Raw genomic sequence first — 17,798 nt, 5'->3', positions numbered from 1 at the left:
ATAAGCCCTTAAGGAAGGTAGAATTGATTAGTATCTGATCTGCTCTGTCCTCTTATATGTATTACTATGATAATTTTCTAGGGCTAAGCAGGCAGGACATGTCTTGGGGATCCTCTCACTTCCTTTAGAAAACTGCTGTGCCAACAATACAGGTGTTAGCTGATAAAGATTGTTAAAAGGTTAAGTTCAGCCTATGGGGAAAAGGAACAAGTAACATATGACATTGTAGCTTACTAGTAATAAACACTGACTCTGGGATTTGATATTTTTTTAAATAACCATTGTTCTAAAATTGTTTGGTTTCTCTCAAGCACAAGGCAAGTAATCTTACTATTGGAATTTTTTCTATTGCACTCTATTTTCCTTTTTACAAAAGAAATTTTATGAATTGTTTGAAGCATAGATCAGTGTTATTGTTCACAGTTTGAGTATTACTGTTAAAGTTCTACTAGAAAGCTTTTGTTTCCTTTTCAGACTTGTAATTTTAAGGGTTTGAGGAACTCTTAAGTGTAATTTTATGATAATTAGGGAAGCAATTTTTTCTAGCTGCTGCTGCTAAGTTGCTTCAGTCGTGTCAGACTCTGTGTGACCCCATAGACGGCAGCCCACCAGGCTCCCCCATCCCTGGGATTCTCCAGGCAAGAACACTGGAGTGGGTTGCCGTTTCCTTCTCCAAGGCATGAAAGTGAAAAGTGAAAGTGAAGTCGTTCAGTCGTGTCTGACTCTTCAAGACCCCATGGACTGTAGCCTACCAGGCTCCTCTGTCCATGGGATTTTCCAGGCAAGAGTACTGGAGTCAGTTGCCATTTCCTTCTCCTTTTTCTAGCTATATAGAATTTAAATTTTATAGTGACAATCACATGAAAGATAAAAATAAACCTTGTAGCAAATTTTGGGACTGATATCTGCTATAAATCAGTAACTCATAAAATGTGATTTTGGATTTTTGGGGGGATATTAAACCATACATCTATTTTCCTTCCTCCCAAGAATGTAATTAGTGATTAGCTAATTACATTATAATTAGATTATTTTCAGGTACTCAATTATAATAAGGCAGCTTTACATATTTGAAGTTATATGAAATCACTGTTTGTCAATATTAATGAAATCTATTTTATGAGCGTTAATATAGTTTATTATCTTTTAAATACAGTTTTCCTTATTGCAGTTGTTTTGTGTTTTAACTATTTCTGATATCGCTTTTCTATGACCTTTGCATGCTTGGTCATTCAGTTGTGTCTGACTCTGCGACTATATGGACTGCAGTCTGTCAGGCTCCTCTGTCCATGGGATTTTCCGGGCAAGAATACTGCAGTGGGTAGTCATTCCCTTCTCTAGGATATCTTCCTGACCCAGGGATGGAATCCAACTCTCCTGCATTATTGCAGGAGGATTCTTGACCTCTGAGCCACCAGGGAAGCCCTTCTATGACCTTTAGGCGCCTTCAAATGAAGCACTTAAAGTGCATGAACAGCTCTTCTTTATTTTGCAGATATGTAGAAGAACTAAGTGCGGATTTCTTCAAAGTACCACGTATCCGTTTAAAGAAACCACTCTGAGTCCCATAGTACATAGAAAAGCCTGCTGTGTGGCTCACTTGAAAAGGTCTGAGAGCCCCCCACCCCCCGCCAATCTACATTTTTGTCCGAGACAAGTTTATTTACTCCCATGGCTCTAAATATCTTTCAAACACTGATCTCTACAATTTTTTTTATCCCCAGCCCTGACTTCATAGAATATAGAATTCATGCACCCAGCTGCTTTAGAAACTGCACCATCCAATGAGGAAATTCAGAAAGATTCTGAGTCAGTTTACCCAAATATAGCCTTCCAGGTATCTGAGGAAATCTCTTACATTGATTTAAAAAGAAAAAAAAAGGGGACAAATAGAAAAATGTGTAAGAAATAGAGACTATACAGAGGGAAGAAAGACTTAGACAGAGGAATGTTTTCTGGTTGAACACAAAGTAACTTATCTGTTAATGAGGATAAGATGCTGTCATAAATGGCATTTGGAGATCTAAAATAAACCATTATAAATTAAAAAATATAATGCAGAAATTTTGAAAATGTGAATTTTGAGTCTCAAGAAGCTCAATGTGAGTTTTGAGAAATAAAATTGAAGAAATCACCCAGGAAATGAAACAAAAAGACAATGAGATGGAAAACATAATATGAAAGATAATAATATAAGATGAAAAATATTAAATAATAAAACTTCTAGAAAGAGAAAATAGAAGGGATGCATTTTTCTATAAAACACTTGTAGAATATTTTTCCTAACTGAAGGTCATGTGTTTTCAGAATTACAAGGAACAATGTCTAGCCAAGTGGATGAAAACGCACTAACACCAAGGCAGATAATTATGGGATTTCTAAGCAATCAGGATGAAATGAAGGTACCACAAGCTTCTTCTTAAAAATAAACAAAAACCTTATTACATACATAAGATCACAAATCAAAATGGTTTTGGATTTCTCCACAGCAAGACCAAAAGCAAGAAGACAATACAATACTGCCTTGAAAACTCTGAAGAAAAATGATTTCTAACCTAGAATTCTATATCTAGCCAGTTACAACTCAGTTATTCTCAGCCATACAGCTATTTATCTCCTTTGCTATCATGCCGTGGAAGTTAATGGGAGGTGTTCCCTTCCAAATAAGGAAGTAAATCTAGAAAAGAGGGTGAGGATTCTGAAAACCAGAGATATAACAGAGAAGAGAAAGAATTTCTGGCAGGATGGAGAGGGAAAGTGTGTAGAGTGTTTGAAAAGCAAAGTAGTTCCCATTCTCAAGGAAGTATAATAACAAATGGGAAAAATTACACAGATCCATTATAAGGATTGAGATCATACATGTATAGAAGACACTAACACACTGAGATGTTAATGTATATGTAAGTAGTCAAGTTTCCATGCTAGTTGCAGCTATGAAACTTATTTTAGAACACCTCTTGCTTATTATGTGTTAGGCTATGTGGCGGTGGGAGTGATCCAAAATGGAATAAGACCGATGTTCCAATAATCATCAGGTGTTCCTTCTCATTTTGCTTTTATAACACCAGATTTTCCAAAAGCCTAATGTCTGATTGAGGAAAGCACTGATTAAAAATATTAAGCCTTGTGTTTTCTAACAGAATCAGTGCTTATCAGATTGCAGATTTGACAAAGGGGTATTTTTCATACAGACTCAGTTCAGTATGTGTGTTTACCCTGGCTGCAGAGCTGTGCGTTTATTTCCCTTGGAGTTTTGCTGTATTAATAATTTCTTTTTGGAAGGGTATTACTGTAGTCAGTGGACTTTTCAAGTTGTGTTTATCTTGAGTTTGCAATTCAATGGAATGGAAGAAAATATATTTAAATATGAATCATTTCAGATTAAAAAGAAGGCATTTTTGGTGGGGAGAAAAACACCACAGAATATTCACCATCAAGTAGAATGTTTATCAGTGTTGTTCGCAACATGAATGAAAGCTCTAACTAGGGGCAGATTTTCAACCTAGATTTCCAGATGTGATATAAAGCCATCAATTTGAATTTCAGGGTGTTGACTTTCATGGTATTACACCAGAATCTATCTTGATTCCTCTTTACAATCTGTGGAAAGTAGTTTTCAGTTTCCAATGCTTATAGATGATTAGAGGTATATATTGATATAAATGCATGTGCAGCTCTGTCCAACGGAAGGACAGCAAGCAACAGCACTCCAATAGTTATGAACATGTCAGGAATGTAGATCTTGGTTCCTGATTACTGCGGATCACAGCTTCTTAGGAAAAATGGCTAGGGCTAACATAGGAAAAGTACAAGATGAGTCTGACACGTCTACTTGTGTCAGACAGAAAGTAAGAAAGTGCTCGAGAATGATGGTGGATGGTGTTATGTCAAAAGTGCATGAGAGCTACTCTAAAGGAAATCCTGTTTGCCAAATCTGAAACAGTTTGAACATCAAAACAATGATGGTAACATTAGCAGATTCTAATATTAAATAGCGTTAAGAATTCTTGTTTACTTCTGTGATAAAAATATGAATAAATTAATGAAGGAAAGAGAAGAGAAAGGTTTTGTTACAGAAGATGGGCAACCAAGCTAGGCAGAAGGAATGAAAGAATCAGAAAGTTAGAGTATGACAGCCATCAGAGCAATTTTAATTCTGCCAAGTAATGTAATGGAAACAAAAACTAGTGTGTAAAAATTTGATGGGAGAATGGAATGTTTACATAATCATAATATAAATGTACCTCCCTCCAAAGTAAATATGAATTGAAATATGAAATAGGGAAACTGTGTAGTGGGAAGGCTGGCAAGTGGTCAAAGTTAATATCACTAGTAAATGGGACAAATGTTACCATGTACTACCTGTAGGTAAGCAGGTTCATTTCTGTGATGTTCCTGCCAAAATGTTTAACTTGAATTTTATTGTGAGGAAAGATGAGAGAGACCAAATTGAAGGGCATTCTACAAAAATCTGGACTATGATTTAAAATTGTCAAGGAAAGAATGAGAACTTCTAGATTCCTGCATAAAAACTAAATATGACATGATTCTGAAATCGATCTTTTTGCCATCAAGCAGCATTGGGGCTTCCTAGGTGTCGCTAGTGGTAAAGAACCCACCTGCCATTTCAGGAGACATAAAAGACACAGGTTTGATCCCTGGGTCAGGAAGATACCATGGAGGAAGAAACGGCAACCCACTCCAGTATTCTTGCATGGAGAATCCCATGGACAGAGGAGCCTGGGGGCTACAGTCCATGGGCTCGCAAAGAGTTAAACAGGACTAAGTGACTTAGCATGCATGTATGCACAGTATCGGCATAATTGGTGAAACTGAAATAAGATTAGTGAATTTGATGATAGCAGTTAGTATATAAATGTCCTAATTTAGAAAGTCATTCTGGTTATATAGAATACTCTTTTTTTGTAGAAATTAAATACAATACTATTTGGAGAGGATGGAAAGGATGTTGGCACCTTACTTTCAGGTAATTCAGGATGGAAAAAGGTTCTTCCTACTATTCTTGCAGCTTTTCTGTAAATTTGAAATTATTTTCAAATTTTAAAATGAAATAATAGGAATATGGAGAAATAATGGTTTAGGAAAAACGTATCAGAGTTAAGAAATGAAAGTTTAATTCAGAATTGAACATAAATAATAATTGTAAATGTAGTTAGAACTTACACATAAGTGACAGAAATAATTCTAGAGAATTTTAGTTCTGTGGGGAATTTAAAAGTTAACTGGTTTGAAATTGGGAATGTTGATACTTGAGGGCAGTCAAGAAGAAATGAAACAGATTAGACATTTAAAACATATTTAAGAAGTTTCCATGAAAAACCTTTTGAAAACATTTTTTGTAATGAGATTGAAAGCTTTGACCTGGTTATAAAATGAACTTAGAAATGAAAATGGGAGATCGAGGTGAAAGGTTTCCCCAATCCTGCCCCAGACTATGTACATTTAAATACTGGCGTGTTTAGGGATCTGTCAAGTGCTGGAATCATTATAGACATTTTTGTATTGGCCTGGAGGAATGTGCTTAAGATGGAATCTCCATGTTTGCAGATAACTGACAATTCTTTAGATGATAACACGTCAAACTGATAGACCCTTATTTTTAAAAGTGCTTAAAGCTATTTTTGACCAAGAGGGAAAGGAAATAAGCATAAAGAAATATGTAGAGAAAAATAATCCAGTCTATTTATGGGTTACAATCTGTCAGTTACATGACAGCAAGCATGGCATGGAATGATTTTCTTAAGTCTGGTCCTATTTGTTGATGGATCCAAAAGCTCAAGACGATTTTGGGAGAATGAGTTGACAGTTTCACTAACTGTTGAGGACAGATCTGGAGTAGTGTTTGCAATTATATTTAGTAAACCTCGAGAGAGGTGTAGCAGAGCTGGAGTGAAGGTTTTGTTAAAACTTAGATTTGTTTTCTGAATCAGGACTAAGCTTTTACCTTTTGTGCTAAATATTTCTTCAGTCTGACACCAAAATTTCCTTTGGTAATAGTTTCCCTGCATTAAGCAAACTTTTTAAACTGAATTCTAATCAAATAGAGCCTCTAATCGCTCTGTCTCCATATCAGCACTTTGATACTGGCTGTTCTGGCTAAAATGCTTTTCTTTTGCCTCACCTCTGAGCCATTTTCCCCATCTCCATTTCCTGCATTTTCTTGGAAGCTTCTTGGAATATTTTGTCCATACCCATCTATTCCCTCTGAATATTTATGGCACAAGTTATTAGCAAAAATTTCTTCAGCAAATAATCACTCACTCTTTTGTGAGGTATCATGGAGTCTTACTATTCAACTTCGCCTACACTTCTCCCGGGTTTGACCCCTGGGTCGGGAAGAAACTCTGGAGATGGGAACGGTGATCCACTCCAGTATTGTTGCCTGGAGAATCCCATGGACAGAGGAGCCTAGCGGTCCGTGGGATCGCAGTGATGAACACTACTGAGCGACTAACAGAGTGACTGACACTGCCGCTACCACACTTCTCCAGCTGAATGTGAGCGTCTTGAACGCTGAAATCTGTCTTATATTAACCCAGCATCTATTGTGACCCACATACAGTGCCAGTTGCTTAGAAGAGAAAGCTTTTTTTTCTTCCCTGTCCCATATGCTTTTGTATTGAAGACACATTTTAGATAAAGAGAGGGACAAGCTAAAGATATGAATGCAATTGCTAAATTTATGTGTATTAGAAGCACAAAGAGTTACAGATGGAAAAATGATGCTTGTGACATGACATTTAAGGAGAATGACAATGTTCTTCACTAGGAGACTTCTTTTTCTGAAACCAAGTTCTTGGATATCATTTAATGAACACACTAACGCAATCTATGGATTATTGATGCTCATTTTAATGTTAATTATTCTATATTTCAAAATAGGTGCATTTTCCCAGCAGGGATTCAGACTTCAGGAGCATAATATCATAAAACTCTGTACCATCTGCATTTCTGATAAGTCAAAATTTTCTAATTAAAACATATATTTAGCTAGCTACAGTGCATGTCCTGGTTTAAAGTAACACTCAGCAATTTTTGGTATACTGGTTGGTTCTGGGCAGATGTGCTTAGTCCTGTCCGACTCTTTGTGACCCTGTGGGCTGTCGGGCTCCTCTGTCTATGGGATCCTTCAGGCAAGAATACTAGTGCTGGAGTGGGTTGCCATTTCCGCCTTCAGGAGATCTTCCTGATCCAGGGATTGAACTGACATCTCCTGGTCTCCTGCATTGGCAGAGAGATTCTTTACCACTGAGCCACCTGGGAAGCTCTGGTTCTGTGAGCAGCTCTTTATGATGTCCTATTTTACATATTCTTTTTATTTGCTTTTCCATTATATTTCTTCCTAGGATATTGAGTATATTCCATTTGCTATACAATAGGGCTTTGTTTATCCATTCTATATATAATAGTTTGATGCTCTATTTTATATTGATATAGTAGCTTAGGTTTTACCAGTAATCATGGAAAGTTTTATTACATCATCCAACAACAAATATGTTAGCTTTCCAGAGCAAATGCAACATTATTAGTATTTAGCTCAAAAGAAAGGGTATCAAATGGATAAAAGCAATTCACAGGTTATCAAATAACCCAAATATTCCCCCTTTCCTCCGTGGTTTAACATAATGTTCTGTAACCCTGCCTCCCCCACCAAGAACCTTCCCCTGCCACAGCTGGCAACACACCAAAGTGGATTGACTTAGCTTCCACAACGTTCAGCTCCTCTGCCAGTCTTTGGTGGAAAGAGTGTTAATCAGTAGTGAAAGGTCTCAAGTCTTGGCAATAGCAAACAAATAGAAAGAAGAGGCCTAAATAATACGTATTCTTCTATAATCAGTCTCTAGAGACTCTTCAGCTCTTTGTATACAACATTAAGGAAAGCATGCAAATATGTTATTCCCTTTTGTTGGCTGCTCTAATTGAGATGCCTGACAAACTGATACATAATTTAAGATCATTAATGCCAAATGGAAAAAAAAAAAAAGATAAAGACTTGCTAAAAATGTCATGTAAAATTTTTTGAAAATGCTAAGGAATTAATTTCTTAAATTATTTCAGCAAATCTATTAATTTTAATTGTGTTCAATGAATGTTTATGAGTGCTTTTTACAGAATGTTTTTTTTTTTTTTAATCCTCATACTATTTGCTTTTTAGGCTGTTTGGGAAACATGGGACCAGAAAAAAGGAAAACCATGAGACAAAGGAATGATTAATATAGTTTAGTTCCTCTTGATTCAGGACTAGGCTGGGGTTAAAGGGTGTAGAAATGATGAACAAAGTACTTTGGGACACACTGCTAAAACATTTGGCCTCAGTTTCCTGATCTGTAAAATGGGCAAGATCAGTGGGTGAACTGAGAAACATTAAGATGCTCTTAAGACATTTCTGGCACTTTTTATTTTTAATGATATTGTCTTCTTTTGTCTTCAAATACAGTAGATGATTCTTTTTTTTTTAATATTCTGTAGCCAGAATATTGACATTATCCAAAAAAAATGTCATTCTGATTTTTAGAAAAATTATCCATTTAGAAATACCATGATCTTATAATACCTAGAAACTCATTTTCATTAGTGAGTGATCGTGGTGATAATATAATCCTCATGGACAAGTGTTCATACTTGCACTGACTGGCTCTGTCAGTGAGATGCTGAGCTGATGTCAAGGTTCATAAAGAAGAATTTCAGTGATGTAATGTGTCCGTGGTAATGTGTAGGCTGTAATAATTCTTGGTTGTTTATATTTTTATATGTTTTGAGTCATTGAATTGCTGTTTTATCAAGAATTTTTCACATTTTTCATCATTTCTGAAAGTTGTAGTCTTTTTAATTTAAGAAAGATTAAAAACACTAGAAATATTATAAATATAGAAAAGAGAGGTCCCAGAAATCTCCTAAACCACTTTTTGTCCCATTACACCACAACCAAACTTATAATTCTAACTCATATTTATCTGACTTGTTGGAATATGGCTCCAAGGTGTACCGTCCAAATATAGTAAGAACTTAGAAGCTAATTCTTCACTGGCCCTCTATTTCTTCCTTCTTAGGAATGACTGGCAAAGAACCTGTCACCTCTTCTGCATAGCAATAGACTTTATTATAAAGTATATCCGGTTGCAAAGTCTACTTTAATTGAATATTTTTTATAGTACTTACCTGATTTTCATTGCTTGTGCACCGTGTTCATCCCTTGGGAACACTAGAAATTTGATAATTTTCTATTTGAGTGCTAGGAGATTGAAAGCTGTGCAACTTTTCAAAAACTTTCTGACACATCGGTGCTAATTTGAGTAGAACTTAGCTAGCTCTTGCAATTGATAAAAGCATGGAAAACTGGTTAGCGATGACAGTCTTTTAATCTACTATCTGATTGCTTGTCTAAGTGTCATTGGTGAAATGCAAGGATCTTTGTTCTTTTTTCTGAGTTCAAGCCAAGCGGGCTCCTTTACTTAGTATGGTAAGAAATCTCAACAGTTCCTCATTCCTTGGATTCAAGGAATCAAATATTTCTCTATTCAAATATCTCCCCCTCTTGCCCATTATAAAGTTTGCTGTAGGTAATCTTTGAAATGGCAGAACTGAAAAACAGACAATAAAGTCTAAGTTTTAAATTATCATAAACTCACACAAACTCCTTATTCCCAGGACTTCTTAGGCAGAATGGGTCCTGTTTGATGAGTAAATAGGTTGTTTTGAAGCTATATTGACAGATGGTCCCCTTTGAATAAATTATTTCTTCTTTGACTTGCCAAAGTACCTGAAGTTCCAGTTTGCAAATTCCTTGTATATTGAAGACTTGTTTATTTCCCCCTGGGAGGCATCAAGATTCCATATTACTTTAAAAATTATTTATTCATATATTTGGCCACCCCGGATCTTAGCTGAGGCACACACGTTCTTCATCATGGCACATGGGATCTAGTTCCCTGACCAGGGATTGAACCTGAGTCCCCTGCTTTGGGAGTGTGGAGTCTTAGCCACTGCCCCACCAGGGAAGTCCTCCCATATTACTTCATAGAGAAAACTTAGGTTGATAAAGCACCAGATAATTTGTAGATTAGCTAGTTGTTTGGCAATCAAGAATAGAAATCTGAAAGAATGGGCCAAGAGAGAAGTTAACTTGGACATGACAGAGAGCATGGAGAGTCCCCGTGCTGAGGAGGGCAAGCCCGCCATGATCCCACAGAGGAAAACCCGCGTCCAGTCCAGGGACAATGTAGAGACAGGAGAAACCGCAAGGAGGGAGACAGACTGGTGCTGCCCTAGGAACGTTTATTCAGTTTTGCTTTTAGTCATAATTTGGTCACTTAAACTAGCGAAGGAAAAAAATCAACTTAAAGGATTCCCTGCCCTCTTTTCCCACCATAAATAAGGTGACACATTTATAAGGACTCTTCATTCAGTCCCTCCATTTCTGCTTCCTCATCACACTAATTTTTTTTTCCTTTTCCATTCCCCTCATCTCTGCTGCCTCCATCCTTTTATTCGTCTCCTTCCACCCACCTTTACCACTGGCTCATACTATATTTCTCAACTTTATGGACGTTAATAAACCAGAAAACTTCGTATGGCAGCCTTTTCTTAACATGTAACAAGAATAGCATGTCCTTTCTTATATCACAGTGCTCTAGAAGGCTGCATTTTTTCTTTGAGCAGTGAGGTTATTGAAATTATATTATTCTGTGGTTTCTATTATATAACTGCATTTTTACATGCAAAAGAAAGCTATGAAATTCTTCATAAAAGTATCTCAAGTAAAGTTTGGTATTTTAAAGTCTCTGTAAGTTTTTAATATCTCCCACTCAATTTTTTTACAGATAGATTGTTTTTTAATTATTATTATTGAGGTAACATTGGTTTATAACATGATACAATTTTCAGGTGTACAACATTATAATTTGAATTCTGTATACCCCACAGTATGCTCATCACCAAAAGTCCAGTTTCTATCCATCACCATATAGTTTACCCCTCTTTGTGCATTTTATCCTGCTCATTCCCCTTCTGATAACCACCCGTATCTTCTCTATATAAGACAGATTTTTTTAATAAAATGCAAAAGACTTAAGAAACAATAAGTGAAAGATAGTAACCTGACCTACTTTCCCTGAATAACTCTTCACAATGCACTTTCCAAGTATACATTTCAGTGTATATATAAAGCATTCTTATATGTGATGAGAAGTTATCAAATATTTATTTAACTCATTGATAAAGAAACCTGAAGGATACTATAGCTGATTCCAAAAATAAAAGATATGAGAAAATGCTGTATATGGTCAGTGAAAGAAACAACATCAAAATGTTAGGTACGAAATTGTTTCATGTTGTACAAGGCAATGAATCTATAATAGTCATTTCTTTGGGATAGAAGTGTGTTTGTTCTTGTTCAGTCACTCAGTTGTCTTCAACTCTTTGCAGTCCTGTGAACGGCAGCATGCCAGGCTTCCCTGTTCTTCACTATCTCCTGGAGTTTCCTCCAATTCATGTCCATTGAGAATCTTCTATAAATTAACACCTGTCTTTATAGAACCAGAGTTCTATTAAGTAATCTATAATAAGTTGAATTCTTTAGTGTGATTTAATGTGCTCATTATTCTTAATTCCAAACTTTGGATAAGTTTTATGACTATTTTCTACATATAATCCATATTATAGCCAATAAAAGTACCAAACACACTGGTTAGGTGCAGAATTTTCCACGAAGGCATAGAGTTGAAGGGCAAACCTACTTTCTTTTTTGAAAATTGAACCCCCATGAAGGAGAATGTTGACCTCTTTGCCCTGCAGCAGTCCCTTCCTAGAATCCACCTTGCCATGTGAACCAAACATGCAGAGTTCACATTTCTTTGGTTGAGATTAATACAGTGATTTCCCTCCTGTGTTGTACAGGTCGATATGGTTTTAACTCGGAAATTGCTTTCAATAAGGAAATAGGTAAAATAAGGAAAAACACATAAATGGAAATCTTTTCTTCACCCATGCTATTTTTTCAGATAATTTCTCCTTTCTTGATAGACAGACTGATATTGTATTCATACTTGTTCAGTTGCTAAGTCATGTCCGACTCTGTGATCCTCTGGACTGCAGCACACCAGGCTCCTCTATCTTCTACTATCTTCCAGAGTTTGCTCAAAATTCCTATCCATTGAGTCGGTGATGCCATCCAGTCACCTCATCCTCTGTTGCCCCCTTCTCCTCCTGCCCTCAGTCTTTCCCAGCATCAGGGTCTTTTTCAGTGAGTCAGCTCTTTGCATCAGGTAGCCAAAGGATTGGAGCTTCAGCTTCAGCATCAGTCCTTCCAATGAATATTCTAACTTGATTTCCTTTAGGATTGACTGGTTTGATCTCCTTGATGAAAAATGGTTTCATTATGTCTAAAACTGAGGAGACACTTAGAAATTAAAGATCATATATAGCTGCAAATAGTTATCTTGAAAAAAATCAACTCTGAATCAGTTAAAGAAATAGTTAAGAGTTTGTGAACAAAGGGAAAGTCAAAGTCGCTCAGTCGTGTCCAACCCTGTGACCCCATGGACTACACAGTCCCTGGAATTCTCCAGGCCAGAATACTCAAGTGGATAACCTTTCCCTTCTCCAGGGGATCTTCCCAACCCAGGGATAGAACCCAGGTCTCCCACATTGCTGGCAGATTCTTTACCAGCTGAACCACAAGGGAAGCCCAAGAATTTTGGAGTGGGTAGCCTATCCCTTCTCCAGCAGATCTTCCTGATCCAGGAATTAAACTGGAATCTCCTGCACTATAGGTGGATTCTTTACCAACTGAGCTATCAGGGAAGCTTAGTGACAAAGGCTAACTTACGAAAATCAAACAAGAATCAGGTGTTTCCTCAGTTTTGGTAAACTACAGGCATGATAGCACGTAAGAACTTGCTTGTCTCTTTGACCCATAGGAATCGCCTTCTTAAAAAATGATTTTGAACCCATGTCTTAAGAATGATAGTTCTAATACCTCATGGATAATTTGTGTAATTAACTGAAGATGAGCTGTCTGGTTTTGCTGGTTGTTGTTCAGTTGCTCAGTCACGTCCAACTCTTTGTGACTCCATGGACTGCAGCATATCAAGCTTGCCTGTCCTTCACTATCTCCTGAAGTTGGCTCAAAGTCATGTCCAATGAGTCAATGATACCATCTAACCATCTCATCTTCAGTTGCCGCCTATATTATCTATCTTCCCTTATTACAAATATCTTTTCTTCTTTTTAATTTTTGCTTTTTATTGGAGTATAGTTGATTTACAATGGTGTATTTTCAGGTATACAGCAAAGAGATTAAGTTATACATTTCCATTCCTTTTTCAGATTCTTTTCCCATATAGGTTATTACAGAGTATTGATTAGAGTTCCTTGTGCTGTACAGTAGATCCTAATCCTTATCTGATTATCTGTTTCATATATAGTAATGTATATATTTAATCTCAGCTACAAATGTCTTTTCATTGAATAGTATTATATAGGCTCTGCATAATAAAAATGAGATTATTTAACCCAAGGGTAAAAACAAAACATAGTTTATGCAAATCTCTATTATTATAGTAACTCCTATTTTTTTAAAGTAGTACTGAAAATTTCCTAACCAATTGAAAATTCCCATGTAAAACCCTCATAGCACTTCAAAAATATACCTCCAATGGAGAAAATATTTTCTCCTCTGTGTAGCCAACAGTAGCTGAGTATAGAGATGCATTTCTTAATGGTCTTGTATTTTGGTGTGGTGCCATCTCCTTGGGTCTGTCTTATATAATGTTTGACCTTCTAACACTCAATGAAGGCATATAATAGTTGACTGAATAGCAGTTATGATGGAAGGCTCTGTTCTCTAGATGACATCTCATAAGTTGAGAATGCTATTTTGAAAATTCACAGGAAAAGCAAGAACAAACACAAAGCAAATACTGAAAGAAAATAACTGTATTGCTATCTTTATAACTTTCCTAGAAAGACTTTCCTTTTATAGGGTAAACGTCAAGTATGTTTACTATAGTAGGTGAATATTAGAATATTCAACATGATTTTGATGTTAGCATATTATTTACTGATATAGTGTTAGTTTATTTTATACTAATTGACCATTTTCCTCACATGGGTGAGGCAGAAATCCAGAGAGAAGGAATACAGATAAATCAAAATGGTTGATCCCCTGCACTAGCAGATTGGATTCTTTATCTCTGAGCCACCTGGGGATCCCCATAGTCATTCTTTAGATATTGTCAATTTGGGGGTAAAATGTGCATCGTTATGTCACAAATTATTCCAATTACTAGGAATTTCTGATTTTTTAACCTGGTGGCTCAGACGGTAAAGCGTCTTGTCTACAACGCGGGAGACCTGGATTCCATCCCTGGGTCAGGAAGATCTGCTGGAGAAGGAAATGGCAATCCACTCCAGTACTATTGCCTGGAAAATCCCATGGACAGAGGAACCTGGTAGGCTACAGTCCTTGGGGTCGCAAAGAGTCGGACACGATGAGCGACTTCAATTTCTTTCCACTTTAACCTCTAACTTACATACCTAATGAATTCTCTTTAAATATTGCATTCAGATTGATATTCCCAAATTCCCCACTGCCAACCACACTTACCTTCCTGCTCATAAATGCATCATATCATTTCCCATCATTTCTCTCATGGTTTCCCTTCTCCTAGAAGACATTGTTCCTAACACCTTTTGACCTAATGTTTCTTACCTAAATAATCAAGCTCAGTTGAATTCTAACACTTAAGTGAAGCCTGTCATTAAATTCTAAGATATTTTTAAAAGAAAAGATTATAGTTCTCTTTCACATATAAAATGACTTCAGAAGAAAAGGGTTTATATGCTTAAGGGAGAAGGAAATGGCAACCCACTCCAGTATTCTTGCCTGGAGAATCCTGTGGGCAGAGGAGCCTGGAGGGCTGCTGTCCATAGGGTCGCACAGAGTCGGACAGGACTGAAATGACTTAGCATGCACGCATGCATTGGAGACGGAAATGGCAACCCACTCCAGTATTCTTGCCTGGAGAATCCCAGGGACAGAGGAGCCTGGTGGGCTGCCATTTATGGGGTTGCACAGAGTCCATCACAACTGAAGCGACTTAGCAGCAGCAGCATACTTACTTAATGGGGGAACAAATGGGATGCACAACTATTTTAAGTTTAGAAGTTTAGTTTAGTTGCTCAATTGTGTCCAACTCTCTGCAACCCCATGGACTGTAGCCTACCAGGATCCTCCGTCCATGGAACTTTCCAGGCAAAAGTACTGGAGTGGGTTGCCATTTCCCTCTCCAGAGGATCTTCCCGACCCAGGGATCGAATCCAGGTCTCCCACATTGTAGGCAGATGCTTTTACCCTCTGAGCCACCAAGGAAGTCCATTTAATCTATACATTATTATATAAATATAATTTATAGGATTTAATCTAATTATTACTAAAGAGTTGTTAATCTAATTGTAATATTTGGATATTTAAAGGAAAACTAAGTTTATTAGAGAGTGGTTTTTTGCTGTTGCTTGTTTCCATTTTGTGTTCCCATTTTCATCTTACCCTGTTTATTAAAAAATTCTGCCTATAGTGCTAAATAAATAATGACTTTTCCTATCTTTTTATGCCAATTAGTAACTTTATTCAGTGCTTATAACAAAAACAAGTAGGATTCAAAAAGCAAATACATAGACACAATAAGATATGCTAAAAACATGAATGATCCCAACTCAACATGCTGCAAATATAGTATGAGAACAAAACAAGTGTGCAAATTCTTACAGTGAAAAGTGGAAAGTATTTTGTATAGGACTGGTGTTTCAGAACCAGAAGTGCTCACAACAGATTAATTGTGGTTAGAAAATAAAGTTATAAAAGAAGGAATTGTTTATGTAGGTCTTTAAGGATAGATAGATTTAGCAAGGAAAAAAATCTAAGTGGCTAGGAAGGTTCTGATTGTAGCACACAATATGAGAAAAGGCTGAAATGAGAAACATGAAGCAATCAGGATTAAGACAGTGGAGTAACACTGTGTGGATGAAATACATAATTCCTGTAGGTGACGGTAGATAATTGGGAGAAGTAGACTTTGGGTATTATCATAGACGATCCTGAATCTTAGGCTGGGGTGATGTGTGTGTGTGTGTGTGTGTGTGTGTGTGTGTGTGTGTGTGTGTGTTTATTCACACTTCATGCAACAAGCACCAAAATGCCAGTGAAGGCTTTTGAATATTTATATAAACAGTTTCAGAATATTTTATATGACCTATTTTAGACTATATCTCTGTTATTCTATAGACTTAATTGAAAGAGTGTGAAGCTGGAGTTTGATTGCCTAATTAGGATGAATATATAATGACAACAATAGCGAGGTGGTGATGTTGAAGGCATCTGGCCTGGAATGATGGATGTGGGCAACCTGTGTCTTGACTTTGCTTTTTAACTCTTTGATGGGAACACTGCACCTCCCACAAAACCAGCAGGTTGTGTTCCTTGATGCAGGAGCTCTCATGTGAGTGGCCCTGTTTAAAGCTGTTACCTGGAGGAGAAAGTCAGGCTTAGCTGCCTTCTGCTGCATTGCCAGAGCATTTGTTTTACTCAGATATGCCCAGAGGTCCAGCTTTGAGGGAAATTGTAGAGAGCAGTAGGATGATGCTATGCAGCTCTGTTTCCAGTGACCCAGGACTTGTGTGTCATCTGCCCCAAGCTCTCTAATAGTGTCACCTTTAAAAATTATATTTAACTACTGGGACTGGGCATATGAATCTAGTCAGAAGTCATTAGAACATCTTCACCCCAGTGACAATCTGGGAAAACAGAAGAAAGCATGGTATGGGACACACTTCAGTCAGAGAGCACCAAAATTGGGTGACAATGACAAAGAATTATACCATTTACTGAGAAATATCATTACTATAACGTGTTTCATATTATCATTGCTCAGTGATTTGTGATTTACAAAAAAAAAGAGACAGCCTGAGAATCTGCACAGGACTCCAGAATTATAGTGCAAATTTTGATGACGATCTAAAATTATTTCATGATTTCGTAACTCACTTAAGTTCAAGGAACACCCAGAAGTTCTAGAACCTGGTCTATTTTCCTACTATCAAATATGCCCTTCTGTGGTTGTTTCTATTTACACATTTTATAGAGACCCTTGTTTAAGTGATATGAATAGATTTTTGAGCCTTGATTAATGCTCATATAATTTTTGTTTGATTTTTTAAGCCAGTTCTCTACATGGCATGTTTTCCAGTACACTTTAGCCCTGACCTATGTAAAAACACAGTACAGCTACTATTTCCCTTGGGGTGGATATCTTGTTTCTAACAATTCTTTCTAAAGTCATAGTCAGTTCAGTTTATTCACTTAGTCGTGTCTGACTGTTTGTGACCCCACAGAGTGCAGCATGCCAGGCTTCTCTGTCCATCACCAACTCCCAGAGCTTACTCAAACTAATGTCCATCAAGTTGGTGATGGCATCCAACCGTCTCATCCTCTGTCATCCCCTTCTCCTCCTGCCTTCAATCTTTCCCAGAATCAGGGACTCTGCCAATGAGTCAGTTCTTTGCATCAGGTGGCCAAAAGTATTGGAGTTTCAGCTTCAGCATCAATCCTTCCAATGAATATTCAGGACTAATTTGCTTTAGGATTGATTGGTTTGATCTCCTTGCAGTCCAGTGAACTCTCAAGAGTCTTCTCCAACACCACAGTTCAAAAGCATCAGTTCTTCAGTGCTCAGCTTTCTTTATAGTTCAACTCTCACATCCATACTTAACTACTGGAAAAA

General features: G+C 37.0%; 1 protein-coding gene across 5 annotated transcripts in view; it reads left to right on the top strand.

Annotated features, from left to right (window-relative positions):
* CNTNAP2 (contactin associated protein 2) overlaps positions 1–17,798 on the top strand; it is a 2,322,173-nt gene that overhangs the window by 896,359 nt on the left and 1,408,016 nt on the right. The window contains exon 1 of one of the 5 annotated variants that reach the window (XM_086398241.1): positions 2,308–2,402. The exons of the other annotated variants lie outside the window; for them this stretch is intronic. Within the exon in view, the coding sequence (XP_086254367.1) occupies positions 2,322–2,402 (81 nt within the window). The 5' untranslated portion in view covers positions 2,308–2,321. Of the gene's footprint in view, positions 1–2,307; positions 2,403–17,798 lie in introns of those variants that run through there. 5 annotated transcript variants of the gene reach the window in all.

This window comes from Bos grunniens, chromosome 4 (assembly GCF_055505025.1).
Source record: "Bos grunniens cultivar Pamir isolate PY7600 chromosome 4, Bosgru_T2T1.0, whole genome shotgun sequence".
Taxonomy (NCBI): domain Eukaryota; kingdom Metazoa; phylum Chordata; class Mammalia; order Artiodactyla; family Bovidae; genus Bos; species Bos grunniens.
Note: the sequence above shows the minus strand (reverse complement) of the source record. Positions and strands in the feature narration are given on the sequence as shown.